We start from the raw sequence: 20171 nt of genomic DNA, 5'->3' as shown, positions 1-20171 counted from the left end.
CGTATTGGCAAATCCTCAAGTGCCTGTCTGAGATTCTCGCCCGTAAGAATGTCTTCTTCATTGATACGGAAGATAAATCGGGTTCTCCGTCAACCAGACTACAAAGTATACCTGTATAGAAACGCGTTGTAAGCCTCCGCGTATTTTCTGCATTAACTCATTCCCAGCGAGCAGAATGTACGTTACCTCCGTATGTACGCAACGTACATATTATAATCTACTCGACAAATATATATGTATATGTATGTATAAATGTGTTCATTTACGCACATGTTTCGCTAATGTCGCGGCTACACGTGTATGTACCTATATACGCGACGCTGTATCGCGGATCGGTAAATAAAATTGCAGAGAAAAGAAAAAAGCTCGCGGAAAACGTAACTTTCAACCTCGTCAAGTTTCGCGCGCGAGAGAGAGAGAGAGAGAAAGACGCTTATAAATATCCTCCAGAATTTCCGTCCGACTACAAAAGAACTTAACTTATACACCATAACGCGACGTACCTATGTACGCGTGCAGTTGATTCACCCCGCGCAGAATTCGCGTGTTCTTAGAAAATAGGATAGAAAATGAAAAAGAGATGGAAAAAAAGACCTCAGCAATTCTTTACAGTGTATACGAAGGTATATGTAATACAGTTTCCCTCGAACCTGCATTCCCCCGACGCGGGCTAATAATTGTCCCTCCAGCATGCTCGATTCACGTTTCGTCTGCTTAAAACTATACGTCGGGTATAATTCACGGCGTTCTCCAGATTCGAGGGGGAAAGGAAAAAAATTGCGCGTCTCACGCCTCAGGGTTTCCGATATCTTCGGGTGAGATCGAGGAAGGGAAAGGAATTTCCAAATGTCGATCGTATGCGGGATGCATGCATATACGAGTTCGTACAAAGGTGGTCCACCCGACGGTCTCGGGCGCGCGGCTGCACCGTTCACGTGGGATTGAATTTTTCATGGTAAAACTATCCCGCGAAATAATTGATACATCGATGAGCTATATTTCAGCCTCGGATCGACACGGGTCGAGGATGTTGTCGCGTTGGTGCAGTCGGAGCAGCTACATCCATAGGAGCAGCGGCAGCGGCAGCAGCAGCAGCAGCAGCACCGAGAAGTCGATGACCTCTCCGGGCATTACTCCGTACGTGAGTGCAGAAAGCCCAGTCGAGAGAAAGAGCGAGAGAAAGAGATAGAAAGAGATAGAGAGAGAGAGAGAGAGAGAGAGAGAGAGAGAGAGAGAGAGAGAGAGAGAGAGAGAGAGAGAGAGAGAGAGAGAGAGAGAGAGAGAGAGAGAGAGAGAGAGAGAGAGAGAGAAATGTGTGTGCGAATGTGTTTTAATACAGCTAGAAATATATGTAGATACACGACGAACGTATAACGTATATCTCCAGACGGATGTGCAAAAAAAAAACGCGTTACGAATCCGACGCATGAAAATGGCTAATACTCCGATGGGTACGCTGTATGCGACTTACGCGTTGGACGTTGGTATAGATTGCAGAAACGCGGCTACGAAGAGATCGTAGAAAAATTTCGCCAACACCGATCGCCGGTAACGGAACAAAAAGCTCTCGCAGACCGAGACCGCGCGTAAAAATGCTGCTGAAAAATACTTTCCCTCGTATATCGTACCAACCCCGTAGCGCTTCGCGATGCGGCTAATGCGGCCGCAGCGATTAGATTAAGAAAGTAAAAACGATTGTACGGGTTATTACAAAACTCGTCGAGGGGTAAAAAAAAGCAAACGACGATTCGGTAGAACAAAATACCGTAGATTATAAACGTCAAGTTTCAATAAAAATCGGCTAATCGTGATTGAATGATTTTTTTCGCATTCTGTTTGTTTAGCGTCCTTTTTCTTTTCGACGCAATCAAATGGGAGAACGCAAAAGATTAACGAAAATCATGAGCAGAAGAGTACGAGTTTTGGAAAGATCTGGCCCTATACAGTTCATCTCTCTAATAGGTACAGATATGTTGGAAAACGTAACACTGTTTATTTAGTATTGATAATTAAAAAAAAAAAAAAATGTCCCTCTATTTTTTCCGTTCATTTTCTCCCTTCTTTTTACTTTGTACTTTTTTTTTCGATCTTTTTTCGTTTTAATATCAACATACTTTTTACATCCAGACGACTCGTACATATCGATTTCAGATATATATACATATGTGTGTATATACAGCGTGTAACGCACCGCAAAAACCCGAATAAATATTCAAAACGTAAAAGCTGAACGGATAAAAGAAAAACAAAAGGAAAAAAATAACGATATTGATAAAAAATAAAAATCTACCCCGGTATACACGCGAATAAAACCCATAAACTGATCGTCGCGACGACTAGTGAAAAAAGAATGGAAAAAAGAACCACAAACTGCCGACGATATAGTAAAACGAATGAAAAAAGAAAAAAAATAATAGAAAAAGAAAGAAATAATACAGAGGGTGAAAGAAAGGTAGATTCGGACAATCTTTCCTCCACATTATACCGTCGATTCGATTTTACAAAATAAAATAAATCCAACCAATGCATATTATATGCATCCCTGTACGGGATGTTATACCTCGAATTGTACTACTTGTGCACGGAGAGACTAAGACGTCGTGAAAGTTTTCCTTTTTCTATCTCAATTCTTCGCTTTTTCCTATATTTGTATATTCCGTTATATCGTCATCTCGTTCTCGTTCCGAGGAACAAGCCTATTCAATATTAGGTCAACGTAGCAAAATGTCTAAAGCTTGGGTCGCCCCCTCTTCGTGGGGAGGGGTGGAGATAGAGGAACGGGGGAGTTTGGTCTCGTGCACGTGACGGGGTAACGTGACTCATGCAGACGATTCGATATCAGCGGAGAGAGAGAGAGAGATAAATAGATAGAGAAAGCGAGAGAGAGAGAGAGAGAGAGAGCTTGGAGATATAAACTCAATTTAAATCGGTTACAATATTATTGATCGGTTTGAATAACGTCGAGTAGGTGCGGTGGTGGTTTGGGGTGAAGGAGGGTGGGGGGGTGGTGGTGGTGAAAAAAAGTGGAACAACTTTTCTCGTTATCGTAACCTACAGATATATATATATAAGTATATAAGATTACAGAGAGGTTCGCGCGTACACACACACATATACAACGTCCGCAAACGTTTCGACGTTACAAGTCAAAATGGCTGTCGGCGATTGGTTTATCGTTTGCAAGGTTCGACCCTCTGATCCGATCCGGTGTAAAATAATCGAGTCGAACCCGACCCGTTATACACGGACGACCGGCCAAGGTCGTACGTTAAATTAATCCTTCGCTAATAGAAGGACTTACTTATAGTCCTCGACGCTACCCGTGTCACGGACACACACGGGGACACCGCACGCACACAGTTTCCGAACACCCCTCGTCGTCCGACGCAATAATTGAACCTTGTCTAGTCCCGACTAGATGAGACACACGTCATATCCCGACGAAGAAGGACGATCGTCAAACGTGGAACTTCTCCAAGGTTACCCTCACCCACCCCCGTACCACCCTCGTCCCACCCCCCCATTGTTCCAACGCAAGCGAAACGATTCGCGGTTCGCCCGAACGTTCACCTGTGTAAAGGTTGGAACCTCGCGGAAATCCGCGAACGGTCAATCCGTACCCTCGTAGTAATTCGATCCTCTGGATGTTCACGTGATTGGGACAGCGATTGATCGTCCGCCGTTCGATCCCAAGGGGTGCGGAGGTTCGATTTCTTCGCTAGCTTATAATTCATCGTTCGTTTATTTATTCCGGCGTCGTTTGATTAGCCGGAACCTTTTACGCGCGATAAATAATACATGTCGTTAATCGATTAGCGTATTCGCGCGATGCGACGCGATGTATATATACGAATAAAAGCGGTCGTGTGTGTGTGTTGGGTGCCTACCGCACGCTTCGCGGTAACGATAAGGGGGGTGGTGGGTCGGTGGTGGTGGTAGATGCCGCGGCTAAACAGAAGGCCGTCGTTCTTTTTAAGCACCGTGGAACACCGGCGCCTATAACGTACCCCGTAGTTTTCTCGTAATCCTCAACGATCGAACGATGGTTTCTCGTTGGTTCGTTTACTCGCGACGTTATATAGAGGCGAACAAAAAATAGAAAAAAAACAAAAAACAAAACAAGAATAAAAGAAAAGAAGAGAGGAAGAGGGGAAGAGAGGAGAGCGCCCTGTACGGCGTGCGGTACACACATAGTCATACCAACCCCCTACGGTACGAAGGTACGGCGGCAACCCACACGGAGGGTTTAATCGCGTTAAGTAACTCCGGCTAAGTTGTGTGCGCGCGCGACAGTGAGACGGAGAAAAGGGATGAGAAAGAGGAGAAAATATGGGGGGTGGGGGGGGGGGAGGTCGTGGGAGAGAAATAGAACTAGAAATGTAGAAAACAGGGTGAAGAAGAATGAGAGGAGGAAGAAGAAGAAGATGAATAAGGAGGAGAGCGAGGAGGACAAGCTGGAAAAGGAAGAAGCGAGAACCGGTAGCGATGTAGAGTGAGTTTGATATCGACCCTTCTGCCACCGCTACCGGCACCACGGGGGTAGAACGGCAACCCCCCCTACCCTTTGCTGCGCCTCTCTTTTCCACCGCCCTTTCCCACTTCTATACCTTTACGGTTCTCTCGCGCTGGTTATTTATCGCGAACGGAGCACACGTATAACCGGAGTGGCTAAAGTTGAAGAAAGAGAGTCAAACGCGGTATACGCGAAAAACGCTATAGGGAAGAGAGAGAGAGGGAGAGGGAGTTACCGGGGGTAGAGAGTGGAGGGAGAGCCGGGCTATCTGATGCATACAAAACGAAAAGGGTGCGCTTAACAAGAGACGGAACTCCGACGGAGTTTCCGCGGCGTCGTATCCAACCCCCTTGTGGGGCAAACCCCTAGCTCCGGTTATTAGGAAAGTGGACTATTATCACGTCTTGCTTTATTTACACTTCTGTATACCTATACCTGTACATATATCGTAACCGTAACAAGTTCATTCGTAACGGTGGTCAGTCGCATAGGTTTCCTGCATCTACGTCACCTTTTGCGCGTCCGTACCACCGATTGGGAAAATAAAGGACAATTCGTTTTCCATAACATTCGCTAGACGCATTGAACAATGATTAATCGATCTACACGGATGACCCGTAAGTTGAACACAACGAGGCCGCCGGTTGTTCTAAATGAAGTTACGATGGATTTAATTACGCTGTAGAAACCGATTCTCGCTATGGTTTTCAGAGCTTTTAGTTTGATTGAAAAGAGGATCAAATTCGTTCGTATATATCGACAAAACTTTACAGGACTGTTCATCCGAGCCCTTTTTTTTTTTTACTATTCTCACCTAAATTATTTCTCTCTTTTATATGAGTGAGAAAAAAATAATTTCATCTCATTGATGAAGGATCTTCTCATTGGACAGGGGCGAGAACGTGAGAAAAAAATGTACGGGGCTAATTGTTCATCCTTTTTATTATTTTTTTTTTTGCTGCGCTCACCGTTAATCACGCTCCGTTTGAAAAGAGCTTAACGTACATTATCGCCCACGTTGTTGGAAGACGACGGGGTGTCGAAATTCCATATACTTATTACATTTGATGTTTAATACCCGTAGCACTTATGGGAACATATAAATGTTAATGAATTCCGGTATTACATTAGCGTTTGCATACAGTCGATATATACATACATACATACGTATACGCGTACACGCGTGCAAGTTATGTAAATTAATTGACGGGCAGGGGGAGGACGGAGGAAAGGGTGGCGTTCGCCGGGGCGTCACAATTATCTGTTCGTTTTAAAACATGTAATTATCAGCGAACATTATATCCCCGTACAGTCTGAACGGGGGAGTTTTGCGAGCGCGTTTCAACTCGTGTGACGTAGCGTACGTGTACGGGGCGGCGTGTAGAAAACCGAAACAACAAGAAGAAGAAGAATAAGAAGAAGAAGGAGGAGGAGGAGATGGAGAGGAGAAGAAGAAGAAGAAGGCGAGACAAGGCAAAGGCAGAGGCAAAGGATGATGCGGAGGTACCTTATTCCGTACAGTGAAGGGGGGGGTATTACAGAAGAGGGAACTGTGCTCACCGCCGGTTCACTCCCTCGCCGTTAATTAACGGGCACTCTGCTAATTAAACACAACGAGCAAATGCCGTGACATCGCCGCCCGGTGCCACTGGCACATTTGCCGGCTTCCCACTAGCTTCTCTCTCTTCCACTGCGATACCGTGCACGGGGAACCCCGGAGATGCGACGCCCAATAAGCAGTTGTTCGCCATTTTACGACTTGAATTTTAAACTCCTCTTTATACACGTGTACGTTTATAGAGTAGCTACGGTAGCGCGACACGGACTAAAATTTAATCCCAAATTTAACCCACGATGTACATCAGACCCTCCGCTGCCCGATATGCATTTCATAAATACATACGTATACCTAATTGTAAGTGAATAAATAAAAGGCGTGAGTGCGGAAGGCATGTATAGTAATTAATTGAAGAGAATGATCAAAATAAAATGAAGACAAGCCATATCGCGGTTTTATAATCGGAATTATAGGTTGCCGTGAAACTCGAATTTCAACTGATATCTCATGTAAATCCCGCGAATGAAGAAATAAAATAATTGATTAATTAATTAGAAAAAAAAAAAAGAATAGGAAGGAGAAGAGACAGGTGTCGGATGTCAATGATCGTCATACCGCAAAATGTGTTATCCGCGTTCATTATACGTAATATAAATGTCAAAGTACCAAAAGGAGAAAAGAGGAAAAAAAAATCTGTACAACGAGATGAAGAGTATGGCGCCCTTTTTCAGTTATATATCGATATGTAAATGTCATGTACAAGAGGTCTGCCACGTTTAATTTTTCCCTCGCCTTTTTCTACCTCCTGCTCCTCCTCCTCGCGAGCTGTGTGTACAGCGTGCGTATCCCTATTACCAATGGTATATACGCAGGAGATACGGGTGAAAATCGCGGCGACATCGATACATCGCGGATACCTTTCGAAAGTAGGGGGAGAAGAGGGGAAAAAAATCGAGTAATCGTGAAAAAAAAAGAGAAAGAGAGGAACGTTAACTTTGCGGTGGTGGGAAAAAAATTTGGGGTTGATGTCCCCTCGTGCGAATATCTCGAAGACGGTTGATGGGGTTGGCTACCGCCCGTCGCGTCGCTTAGCAATTTGGGGGCTGTTAATGGTTCTTTGACATTTTTCTGTTTTGTTTCTATTTTTTTCTCATATTTTTTTTTCTATTCATTTCGTTTGATTTTATTTGATTTGATGTTTTTTTTTTTTTTTTTTTTGAAGCGAGTATATAAGTCATAACGAATGAATAAATTTCTCCGCAACTTTGCGATAGGTGAGACGATAAAATTGTTCGTTGCAACATCCAGCGCGAATTGATTCGCCATTTTTTTTCCTTCTTTTTTTCCTTTCTTTCGCCAACGCTTTCGAGTAATTGACTTGGATTTTTTTTTTTTTTTTTATCGAACTAGAGAGTACGAGGTAATCGAGCGTAACTTGTGGAAAACATTCGGTTTCCGCTCTCTTCGTTTGTTTAAACTTTAAACTGTGCGGTGCATAAAAGAGTCTTTTTCTCCTACCCCAATGCAAAAGCCATCTGAATTTCAATGGTCGCGGGTTTTGATTCATGTCGCGAAGCTTTGATCGCAACCGTCGAATACGACCAACAAAAAAAAATGGAAAAATTAAATAATTCTAAAGCCGAATAGTGGTTCGATTAGAGAACAGGAGAGGGTTGAGAGTAAGAAAAAAAAAAAGAAAATTAGAATCCTTGAAATGTTTTTCTCAATTTCACCAAATTTCAAAGATGTACCTATAGTACGATCCAAATCCTGGGTTAAATTCCATGCAGGAATATGAGAAGGACTATTAATTGTTAGGTATCGATTTTTCCGTGGATAAAGCGACGCGAAAAAAAAATAGAGTAGAGAAAAATCCGAGAGTAATAAGAGAGGTGAAAATCAATGTGTCGACGCATGAGACTGGAATAACGATAAAGATACCAATAATTTCAAAATTGATGAAAAAAAAACAGCAATCGAACTTTTCATTTGAAGTACAGAGACGTGTATACTACGCGAGTAAAGTTTTTCACACGACGAGGTGTCCGATGATGAAAATCTGAGAAAGTGAGGGGGCCGGGATCGAAAATCACGGTAGTACTTTGAAATTAAGAAAAATCTGCTCTTCCGCGGAAGAGTATTAAATTAGAGAGTGACGCCGAAGGCTTCAAGGGAGAGAGCCGGGAAGGAAGGCACACGGAAGCTACCGCGTTCGGGTTGCCGAGGAATCGAGAGAGAGAGAGAGAGAGAGATTGAGAGGGGGGGAGAGAGGGAGGGAGGAGAGTTTGTGCCAGGCTTGAGCGAAGCAATTCCCCCGACATTAATTATTGAAATCGCTCGTGGCAGGATTTCCGCCCTGCGACGACCCATCCGTGCGTCGTCACCACCGGCACCCCCGTCTTCGTCCTCCGTCCCTCGCGCGTTCCTCTCCACATCGGCGTACCGTTGCCTCTCGGCCAAAGTTAACCGAAACTTTGAAACGCTTAATATTCAATGAATTACTCGTCATCTACCGTCAAGTACTTCGCTCAACCGAATATCTCGCCCAATGGGATTATACATCGCGCCTCTCGCCCCCCCCCCCACCCTCGCCGAATTCCCTAATTATATTCAACCTCCACGCCCCCGCCCGCCCTTCTTGGGCCAAAATGAAAAGTAGAACCGCGAGAAAATCAAACGGAATCAATTATCGTTAAAAATTATGAAAATAGAGCGATCGGTGCGTCGTACCTATTCCGAACTCGTTTCGGATCAATCCGCTGCCGAAACGCACGCGTGATTATGGTCTGGTGCATCAACGGGATCTTTTGTTATCCACCGCGGATTTTTCCCCCGGTTATAATACCGCGCGGCACACAGAGAGAGAGAGAGGGAGAGAGAGAGGGAGAGAGAGAGAGCCGGGGCTAAGAGGTTGTACAGATGGTGAGGTCCGGATGGCGTATCCATGGAAACGATCCTGGGGTTGTACGGAAGAGGGAGAGGAGATTGAGAAACGTTGGTGAAGTAGGTGGGCGGGAGGGAGGTTTTACGTTCGGAGTGTGAGGCGGAAAGGGTAGCGCAGCGGTATCTCGGGTAGGCGAAACCGAGGGAGGAAGTACAGAAACACGGGAAGTGAATCCGACCGACGTTAGGTACGTATACGTCGGAAAAAGAAGAAGATGAAGAAGAAGAAGAAGGTGTCGCCCGCCGTTTGAGAGGAGGAAGAAAAAAAAAAGGGCGACAAAAATTACAGGAGAGAAAGGAAAATACCGTGAACCGGACGGATATTCGCTGCAACTTTTTACACACCTCCACTCGTAACGTTCCTCGTGATAACGTATCCTCAAATGTCCACCCATCTCGGGATAATGTGTCTTTGACGAAGAAAATCTTTCGGAACTTTCTCATCAAATCTAACTCGCAGTTACCTACGACGTTAGTCGCGAAGAAAAAAATGAAAAATTGGTAATCAGATGTACGACCGTAGGATAGAACGTTGCGCGGTTCGACAGAAAACTACCCCCCGAAATAAGATGGAAAATTCTTCACGAACCGCCTAGAATTTTTTTGTCATTCGCGCCGTAAAAGGGGGATGGAATATCGCGAGTATAATTAGATTCGCAGGTCGTCTCGATTCCCTGAAATTGCCAAGTGCGTAAGTTGAAATAAGATGGACGAGAAAAAGAGGAGAGAAGAAGGGAAGGGAGGAGAGAAGAATAAAAAGCTCCCCGTTGCATCGGCCGCCATGTTCTTCGATTATAATCTGTTCGGGGTTATACGGAGAAAGTACTGACCAATAAGGGCACGCTTTCTCAGACCGATACATCAACGTCGTTCGCTACTGGAATTCGGGGATTTTTCGAGCTTAAAGCACGAGCAGAAATACTCTATCTAACCACCACCACCGTCGATAGGAACGTACTTAACTTGCAATTATTTAATGATCGCCGGTTGAGCGGAGACGAAAATATGTAGATATATAGATCCGCTTCTTTCCCCCCCTTTATTTTTTCCTTCTCTCTCCGGTGGTCCGCTCGTCAGCAGGGGGTGTAAGAGGGTTAAGTTATAACGGCGCGTCAAATGGGATGAATGGCGAGAAATTCTATTATTAGATCACGTCGCGTTTATTTCCTTTATATTGCACGATCGGGATCGCGGGGGTGGTGCTGCTGCAGGCGTGATGGAAGCGGTAAATTTTGCGCTGCAGGAATTCCCCATACGTCATTCGTTTTATTTATTTATTTATTTATTTTTTACCTCCACCCATTTCTTTTCGTCTTTTTCTTTTTGCGCACTTGTTGTGCGAAAAGGTAACGAGCTCGCAAATCATTAAATATACAAATTTCCTTCGAGTTTTGAACATAAAAAATTTTTTTTTCAGATAGTACAGTTACAAAGACGAAACGGATATGGGAATGAAAAAGTTGCACAAAAAAATTAATTAAAACCGTTCGAGATACGTCGGTTCGGTATCAATCACACGCTATACTTTCGTAGGTGGTTGCGCGTAACGAGGTGGTGGGGGTTGATGTAATATCGTTTAAAAAATTTTCACGAAGTATAGGTGGGTAGGGAAGGTTATACGCGTACGCGATTGTTTATTTTACTTGAAAATTGCGGTTCTCCGCGTTCAATGTAAAGTGTATGCGAATTTACCAGGGGAAAATATGGAGCATGAAATATGAGGGAAACTAATCCCTTTGTTAGTACAGGACACGCGGGTCGGTTGCCCTCCGGACGTGTGGGGTAAAATTTAGGTCGAGTAACGCGCCCAACAGCCCGTCCAAATCTATACAGGTACTCCATGGGTAGCTGCAGCCCGACTAATCGGTCGGGAGAGAGAAAAAAAGAAAAAAAAAAATATCACGACACGATCCACGAATGGAAAATATCTTGAGAGATTTTTTCTTTTCTCTCGTCGTACGAAATCGTCGGTTCGTTTAATTTGTCTGTACGGCTTTTTGTGCTTCTCTTTTCTCTGGTTTGTTTCTTTTTTTTTTTTTTTGTTCGTTCGTTTACGCACATGTGCCCAACTTTGATAGGTCGAACCATGTATATACATATATATCCCGCGTCTGCACTCTCGCAATAACGACAACGATTTCGATAATGGTAATAACAACGATAACAACGACGAGGATATATAACGCGATTGGTTAACGGCGCGTAAGCCTCGTGTTGTCCACGTCAGATTTGTTGAACAAAAGGAAGCTATCTGTACCGGATTATTACGAAGAACAAAAGAGTCAGTTACGCTCTCCTCTCGTCTTGTCCCTGCTTTTTCCGTTGACGACGGCACCGGCGTTGCCGCCGGTGCGAGGGGTTCAACGCGGGGATATCGGAATTACGTTCGCGGGACTTTTACGCTCGTCGTTCACCCCGCGTACCTCGGCATATAATCATCGCCCTCTCGACTCTGGACCGACGAAAAAGCTGAGAAACAACGGATAGAAAAGGGATGAGGATGACGGCGGTGTTTAACGTGAATTGGAATCTCAAACTGGAATGAAATATTAATCTTCCATTTTTCGCCCCGATTTTTTCCTTTCTTCTTTTTTTTTTTTTTTTCATCTCAGTTTTTCGTCTCCTCTATCTCCCTTTTCTCTCCCACGTACCTCGCGTGCTCCTCCATCTCTCTCTCTCTATTTTTACTTGTTTTTTTTCTTTTCTCATTCATTCAGCTCTAATCTCGGCCTGCATAGTGGGTATGTACCCCGTACACTAGATCTGCTAGTATCCTCGGGCTGACAAGTGGCGGACGTACACGAATACCTACCTACCCGTGTAGGTATAGGTACCCGTGCATAATTTCTTTTTTTACTTTCGTTCCCTTTATTTTTTTTTTTTTTTTTTATGCAGCTCGTGCTTTTGCGCCAAAACTGAGTGCAGAGGATCAATATCACCGCGAACCGTTCTCCCTCCTCTATACTTATTTCGAATAAAAGAAGAAACATAAATTTTCACGAAATACCGCAATATCTGCGCGGTGCAGTTTGCGAGATTTTGAAAAAATTTGCGAAAACTCAAATTTGAGAGAAGAAAAAAATCAGAAAACGCGCAAAAGCGATATCGATTTGTTATTTTATCGTACTGCTGTATGTTAGAACAAAAAAATTAACCAGTTACACAATAACGAACGTGGTTGAGTAACGAAGTTGTATAATTCTCAAGAATTTATGTAATTGTTACAACATAAAGCGCGAAAACTTCACGAATTTTCGATTGAACGCGAACCTTCTCTGCGATATAAAACCGGGTGAACGTAACGAAGGTATTTTCATCGGATGAAATTTACGCAACGAATCTGTAGCTTTTCGACTCGCGTTAAGCTACATTCTTAAGGAAAAAGCTATCGAAGGTCAGGGTTCAAATTCAGGAGGTTTCAATACCAACAAGAGTAATTACCTGCATTTTGTCCGATAATTGCACCGATTAAGATCATTAATTCCAAGTAGATGAGTAGAGCGTTGAATTAGACACTTCAATGAATCGTTACCATTCTCTTTCCTCGCTCTCTTTCTTCTCATTTCTTTTTTTTTTTCTTTGTTCTGCTTTATTCCAAACGACCGCGACAAGTTTTCAATAAAAAGAGAGAGAGACGATTTGAATAACCGAGTGAAAAAGAAGCGAGATAAAAAGGAAAGGAAAGGAGAAGAGAAGCAAAAAATGAACTTGCAAGAAAGTAGAAAGGATAGAATATACACGTCCGAAAGAACAGCACTCGACATGTTAGTTTTACCGTTCGCAAAGCTGTCACAAACACCCGGTTTATCTGTACGTTTTTTTCTTTCGCATTCCCCTCCGCCCCGCGCTTCTTCTTCTTCTTCTTCTTCCTCGCTGCCTTCCTCTTAATATTTTCTTTTACTTTTATTCTCATTATTTATTTCTTACTTTTTTATTCGATGTATCTCGGGGTTCCTTTTTACCTCGGCGTTAAATTTCAAACGGAGTGAAGTGAGTTTTAATCTCACAGTTTCAATTTTTCTTCTTTTTGTTTGTTTGTTTGTTTGTTTTTTTTTTTCTTCCTTTTTATTTCTCCTTTCTCATTTTCTCGTCTCTCTTTCATACGAACACTTCTGCACTCTCGCAATTGGTAGCGACAATGAGTTACAGACCTATAGCGAAGTAGGTGGGTGTATTCGTCACCGCATTTATACGACATTATACCTCACGCCTTTTCTTCCCCGATACCGCTACCGATCCGCAATCTCGTTAATCGCTCCGCGACCGATGGCTCTGGATAAAAAATTCCTCCATTACCTACAATCTAGCCGAGACGCAAACCCCCTTCTTGTAAACCCACTAATACTTCCCTTTCGACGGTATTTTTTGTCGCAATATGCCTACAGACACGTCGGAAAGGTTGTCGATCGACGAGTGAATCTACCCCGTATTTATTGAGCGTCGTAGTCGCATGAAACGCGGGCGTCGCGACGTCTCGCTGCTTTTTAACGCCGAGTCTCGATAGGGTAAACGACGAACAATTACCTAGAGCTCCATTGACGTTGTCCCATTGACGAGTTCTGGAATATCGCGACTGGAGAGCCTCGATAAGTCGGACGATCGGAATCGTAATTTCTCGTCTACAATGCATCCGGTTTTCACTTTTTCTCGTCCAAGTTGAGGACGCGATATCCTCCGGGTCAGGTGAATAAACGAGGGAAAATCAGAGGAGACGAGTGGAGAGGAAAGAAAGGAGGAGGAGAAAAGAAAAAAAAAAAAAAAAAGAAGCGGGCAAAAATTGTAAGGGAGGAAAAACGGAGGAGAGCGTAATAACCTCGAGCGCTGAATAATTCCGTTATCAACTTCACCGGAATATTTCACGCCACTATAAAATATGAACTTTAAATTCTATTACGACGGTTAATTTGCTGGATGGAATCTTGCCAAGCTTGCGTAAGTCACCCTATTAATAGGGAGAAATGTACCGCGCCCCGATATTGCGCCCGCAGTCTCAAGACGATTATAAACGTATATATATACACATACCTACTGATACCAAAACTCGCGTTGAAAAAATTTACAAAATTCGAAACCAAAAATTTACCGCACTACAACGAGGCAAAGGAAGATCGGGGGATGAATTGTAAAACGTACCTTCGATCGGAACCAGCTCATATCTGGGGTGGAAAACACGTGTAGCTAATAGTGCGATGAATTTATTAATTAATCTTTTCATAATTATTAATGCAGCGGCAGCAGCAGCAGCAGCAGCAGCAGGAACTTTATAATTGATGAATACACACAGCGTTTCGGACTCGTTAGTGGGTTATTAATTTTGATGCAGTAATTGATAGAGGGGTAATTACAGCCAAGCCGCAGTTCCGAAATACAGTTGCACATCCACGTTCAAGATTCATTAACAGTTTGACGACACAAATCGTGTACGTGTGCGATACACGGGGTGTATCGAATATGCGGCGTAAATTGGCCGATTTTCCTTACGTTCCTCCCCATATTTTTCCCTCGTTTTAGTTTTTTCGTTCGTCTCAAAGTTGACGTGACAAAAAAAAAAGAGAATAAAAAATATCGCTTCTACTCACGACTACCTTCGCGTGCGACACAGGTAAGTATTGTGACGCGACGTCAGATTCTTCGTCGGTTTTTAACGGGGTATTGTGACGTGTTCCCGCGGCGTACACGCGGGGACAAACAGACGTTTAAACGACCGTCTGCAGAGTGTCTGCGGAAATGAAAAAGCCTTTGCTCCACTGTATATCCTTTCATTTCTTCCCTTACCTTTCCCTCTTTTCCTTTCACTTCCTTTTCCATTCGCATCTTACATATTATAATACATACGGTACAATAATAACGCTGCGGTGGTTAGTACAATGCGTATCATGAGATAAAAAATGATACGGGATACACATGTATGGCGCACACACCGCAGCGTGAACATCAACGCTGAACAAAAAATTTTTTCTATTTTTTTTTTTTTAAAAAAGGTTGAAAGAAAGTGGTGTACTCACGAGTTTTGCTGGGTTCTGGCGGAGGAACTTCGGTCAGCTGTAAAAAAATAAAACCATCAAAATTCAAAATAGCTCACATTGTGAAAAAAAAGGGTAAAAAATCAACGATCGATCGAAATATGTATCAGGAAATAAAGAAAGAAGAAAAAAAAATTGAATTAAAATCATTCACATCATCAACCACTAATTGGCGGATCGATTATCATTTTTTGGACCCTCGTACGCGAACGCGACGAATGAATTTGAAAACACGAAGTTAAATTCAACGATCGCAGGGTAAACATGTATAATTGTCGGTGAAACGAACCTATAGTATAGCAATAACGACGAACGATATAGGCGAGCAATAAATTTTTCCGACGAGTAAATAATTATCGAGGTATCCAGAGGCATCCGACGACGGATATCGAAAATCAAATGGAAATTAATTCTGGCGAAGAACGCGCGCTATATACAACGTGCGTAATATACCTGTGCACGGGACGCGCGGTGGAGCTCGTAAACCTGATGCGACAGAACCGAACCTGGTTTATTATACGTCACGAGCGCGTTATAGATATGAATATCGTGAGTAGGATTCGTAATGGACCATTTTATGATCAATAAAACGATTATGCAACTATGCCCCCGAACGGTTTCCCTGGTGATACTTAATACATACATACATATACGTATATGTATCTAAATAATACCGCAGGTGGATATACACCCCGTAGCGTATGTAGAGCACCAATTTCGCTCTTCTGAGCCACCGCGTGCTGCATCGGAATTAGCCAATTCGCTCTATCTATCTCTCTCGCTCTCTTTCTACGTAAAGCTATCCCTGTGCACATGTAAAAATACGCGAAACACATCACGTCCCGTAGCTGCAGGTATACGCGAAACAACTTTGACACATTCCAAGGTACAAACTATCGTCTGATAAGAAACGGTGTCAAAATATTCCCACTCTGGGGTTAATATTTCCCATCCGATGAAAAGACTCCAGCCCCATCCCCCCGTACATGGTACGTACGTACGTACGTACGACTTGCAGCTGAACGTACAGCGCATAACGAAACTTGTTACGCTCCAAGGAGTTTTTCTAACGGAACGAAAACGCGTGGAGAAATAACGAGTCGAGTCAAAGCTGCACTTGCCCCGAGTTCCGAATCTATTTCTACCGGCATTATCTTATTTGAACGGTATTTTTTTTTTTCTTTTTTTTTTATTTAAAAAAAAGGGGGAGGGGAAAAAGAAAACGTTATACAGTAGACGCGTCGAGAACAAGATTTTTAAGTGCTTTCGGAAAAAAAAAAAGAAACAAAGCAGACGGTAGAAAGAAAAAGAAAATTAAATGAATGTAGGTAGGTAGGTGTAATTTGAAAAAATCGATGAAAATATAATGAAATGAAAAAGTAGTTGGAAAAAAAGAGAGAACTACGCGTGAAGCCAGCTGTACTACACACTTGAGTGGTTAATAAACCTGCACGCAGGTGATTGATGAGAAAGAAGAAATAATGGTGAAATAATGTGTAAAATGATGGCAATGTAATGACGAAAGATTTAGCGATCGTTGGTTGGTCGGTCGGTTGATTGATCGGTAGTTCAATTACGGTAGGTCAAGGTCAAATCTGTCGTCAAGGTCGACGTGTAGATTTGCCGCTTCGTCGTAACTAGCTTACCTAGATTCGTGTGTGTTAACGTGTGCAACGGGCAAATGAAAACAAATTTCAAAAAGTTGAGATTAATGAAATTTTTTTCTTCATCCCCCTTCGGATCAGTCAGTCCAAGTTTAATTCATTCAAGGATAAACGGTTCGAATTAACGTCGTGGAAATGAAACGCGAGACTCGATTCAAAAGGCGAAAGATTATGGAGAAGGAATGGAGAAAAAAAAAATAGCAACAAAGTGGAAATAATCGATCGTTGAGTCGTTTGAACAATTTAGAAAATAATTCTTTCTCCGCTGTTCTAGAATTCGAGGATTTATGGACATTTTAGGGTAGTAAATAAGTGAATATAAATAAACGAATAGATGAATAAAAAGGAAACATCACGTCGCGTCGGGGTCTCTAGGGGATGAATTTTCGCGGTGGAATAGCTCAATGTATATACATATATATATATATATATATATATATATATGAAATAGAAATGAATGCGAGTCGCTCACATGGCCGACCTAATTTCGCGAGGAATTTTTTCACTCCCAATCCCTCTTCTCCTTAGACAGCAGGTAAGGTTCGCGCGCTATTGGTCTTCGGTGGCCACTTTTCTTGACTCTTGGCCAACTAGCACGAACTATTTACTGCCAAGTGTAACGCGCATCTCTACAACGTTTCTGTTTCATTCCACGAGCCGCGAAGCGCGTCGAGAAAACCACACGGTATACAAACTAAAACTCAAAACCACGTGTGCCCACCCGAACTCACGTTCCATTGAGTCGAAAAATAAAAAAGAATAAACTACTATCAATATTATCGTTCGAATCGCGTTTAATCGCGATGAAAATTAAAAATTTGATGAGATAAAAGAAAATTCTCTGGCGATAATAACGAGGATGGTAACGCCCATTAATATTCAGGTGGATGAGTGAAAACCGCGAGCGAAAGAGTTGGGACATATCAAAGGGTCGTTGGTGTCCAAAGGATAAACCTTGTAGCCGTAGGTAGGCGTATAACGATGCGGTAGAAGGACTCAAAGGTACGAACGTTGGTAGTCTCGACTCTGTACGTTTTTGCCCTCAACTGTTTAATTCGCAGCAAGAAAGCCGAACGGAAAAGAAGCTGGATTACATACCTTTCCGACTTTGTAATGCGCGCTTTGAGTCGACGAGGTGAAAATGGGCGATAAAAAGTAAAAGGATAATACGAGGAGTCGACGGGGAAAAGGAATCGGACGACAAAAAGTCCGGGATAATTTTCTCAGCAGCGCGAGCGGCGCGCGATTCTTACCGCTCAAAAGAATAAAGGCGCGCGCGCGCGCGCTCGTGTTATTGAATTCCTAATTTCAAACGCTTGTTTAATTGAATATCTGCTGAATTATTATCAAACGATCTCCTCGAATTAGTCTAAGCTTTAATTACGCCGCCTATAATTATAAGGAGTAAATCTTTCGCGATCCGATTAAAACACGTTTTAAATTTTCAAACTTGTCTTTTTCGTTTTTGCTGCTCACCTTGTCGAGGTACGGGTTGAAGGTAAATTTTGACTCAGGCTCTTTTCGTGGCGTTTGGGCTATAGCTGTCAGCGGTGTGATGGGCAACGTCATTTCCTGAAACAAGAAAATTGGGAGAAAAAAAATTAGATTATTCGAATTCTTTGTGAACTTGCGAAAAAATAAACGTGCTTATCCAAAATATTTTTCAGCCAAGAATGAGGTATTTCAAAAACCGATCGCGACGTGTTTTGAATGCGTTGATCAAAATGAGCTACGAATTAACATCGTCGAGATATCCTTGATTTACGGGCCTCGAAAAAACCGTCGATTTTCAACGTGCATATTTTACAATAATTCTCGCACTTCCGCCATTCTATGGGCGACACGCATCTATCACAAGTTGAAGTACTCAGCAGTCATTGGACCGTATCGTTAGCTGTCCCTGAGCCAAAAATAAATACCATCGGACGTAACTACGTATCTCTTCGAGCACGTAGCAAATATATTATAACGCTTCGTTAAATAAAAATTTTTCATCGGAATTCAGCGTTTAATGACCCGCAAACGAAATTAAAACTTGTGTACACATTACGAGTAGAATAAGAAGAAGAAGAAGAAAAAGAAGAGGAAAAAATAGCTTCTTTTTCGTCTTCAAGAAGAAAAAAGTAGAATTTTAAAACCAAAAAAAAAAGGGAGAAAGAAAAAGGACTTTCGAGTAGCCTGCAGTTCTAAGTACGGAGTGAAGATCGAAGGACGTGTAAAATGGGGTAGATGGACGGAATGAAGTTTCATTATATTTTGTACGCTTTTTCCCCCAATATTTATTTCATTTGTTTGTCCACATACGGAATCAGATATGGAAGTAGGTATTACGGGGTATCGTATTTTATTGAGCGAATCACTTTCGTCGTGCAGGGGAGCCTCAAAATGCGATTTATTTACGCAACACAACGGGTATAGGAGAAGTGGGCCGTGCACACAACCCATTTCGTACCGAGTTGGTCGCGTCCGAGATACCGATATTTAAACACCTACGCCTCGAATAATTTGGATCAGATTTAATTAATTCAGTAAAACTGCAAATATAAAAAAGATATACGTTCGCGAGAGAGCGAAGTCGGAAGAGAATATCTAATCGCAATGTGGAGATGAATTCAGCGAATGCGATCTCGATTTCTGTTTCCTCGATATATATATATATATATACCTGAGGGAATGCATGCGGAATGCATAAACAAAACCTGCACCGTACCGCAGAAATCTCTTTTCCCGCACTACAATGACGACAACAAAAATAATAATAATATCCTCGTCCGGGAAGAGAGTGTGTGTGCAGCAGTTGGAAGCTGCAAGCAAGCCTGTCGGTCAAAATACGATATGCAAGTTGCACCCCAGGGGTTTCATCTTTCTTCTGCTTACAGATATACGCCTACTTTATATGCATGCCTGTACGCATGCACTTATACTCATATTATCGTACGCGGTGTACACCGTTATCTGTGGATGAACGCGATCGATGGAAAAAATTAATTTTTTTTCCTTCCTCGTTTTTCGGCACATAAAAGCGTGAAGTGTGCGTGATTAGATGTTGAAAAGGAGAGAGAAAAAAAATCTTCCACCTCAAGAATTGGAGAAACGGCCTTGAAAATCAGACGAAAAGTGATACGTAATGTGGGCCGGAGAGTCGAATAGCGGATATACCTATCATCCGTGGGCGGACACGATGTTCCTGCGTTAATACGGTGAACATGACATGCAAAGTATTATACGGATGAGTGAAGCGGAGCGAGTCTGTGCCGAAGGAATAAAAAAAAATAAATAAATAAATTGAGTAAACGAAAAAATTTTAGGTGCGCTCGAATCTAGAGACACACCCGCGCGCGGTTGACGCAGGTCTGGGTCGAACGAATTTCTGTGAGAGGTCCCTCTTAATTCGGCATCCGGTGAGAGATTTGTGGGTGAAAAGAGTGAGAAGAAGAAAAGTTGACAAAAAAACGAGGATAAGAAGAAAA

General features: G+C 42.7%; 1 protein-coding gene across 4 annotated transcripts in view; it reads right to left on the bottom strand.

Annotated features, from left to right (window-relative positions):
- LOC105683349 (AF4/FMR2 family member lilli) overlaps window positions 1-20171 on the bottom strand; it is a 157054-nt gene that overhangs the window by 35665 nt on the left and 101218 nt on the right. For all 4 annotated transcript variants that reach the window (XM_048655383.1, XM_048655384.1, XM_048655385.1 and 1 more), the window contains 2 exons: window positions 18178-18273; window positions 15020-15056 (listed from right to left, as the gene is read on the bottom strand). In XM_048655383.1, the coding sequence (XP_048511340.1) occupies window positions 15020-15056; window positions 18178-18273 (133 nt within the window). The remainder of the gene's footprint in view (window positions 1-15019; window positions 15057-18177; window positions 18274-20171) is intronic.

Source organism: Athalia rosae, chromosome 5, assembly GCF_917208135.1.
Source record: "Athalia rosae chromosome 5, iyAthRosa1.1, whole genome shotgun sequence".
Lineage (NCBI taxonomy): Eukaryota > Metazoa > Arthropoda > Insecta > Hymenoptera > Athaliidae > Athalia > Athalia rosae.
Note: the sequence above shows the minus strand (reverse complement) of the source record. Positions and strands in the feature narration are given on the sequence as shown.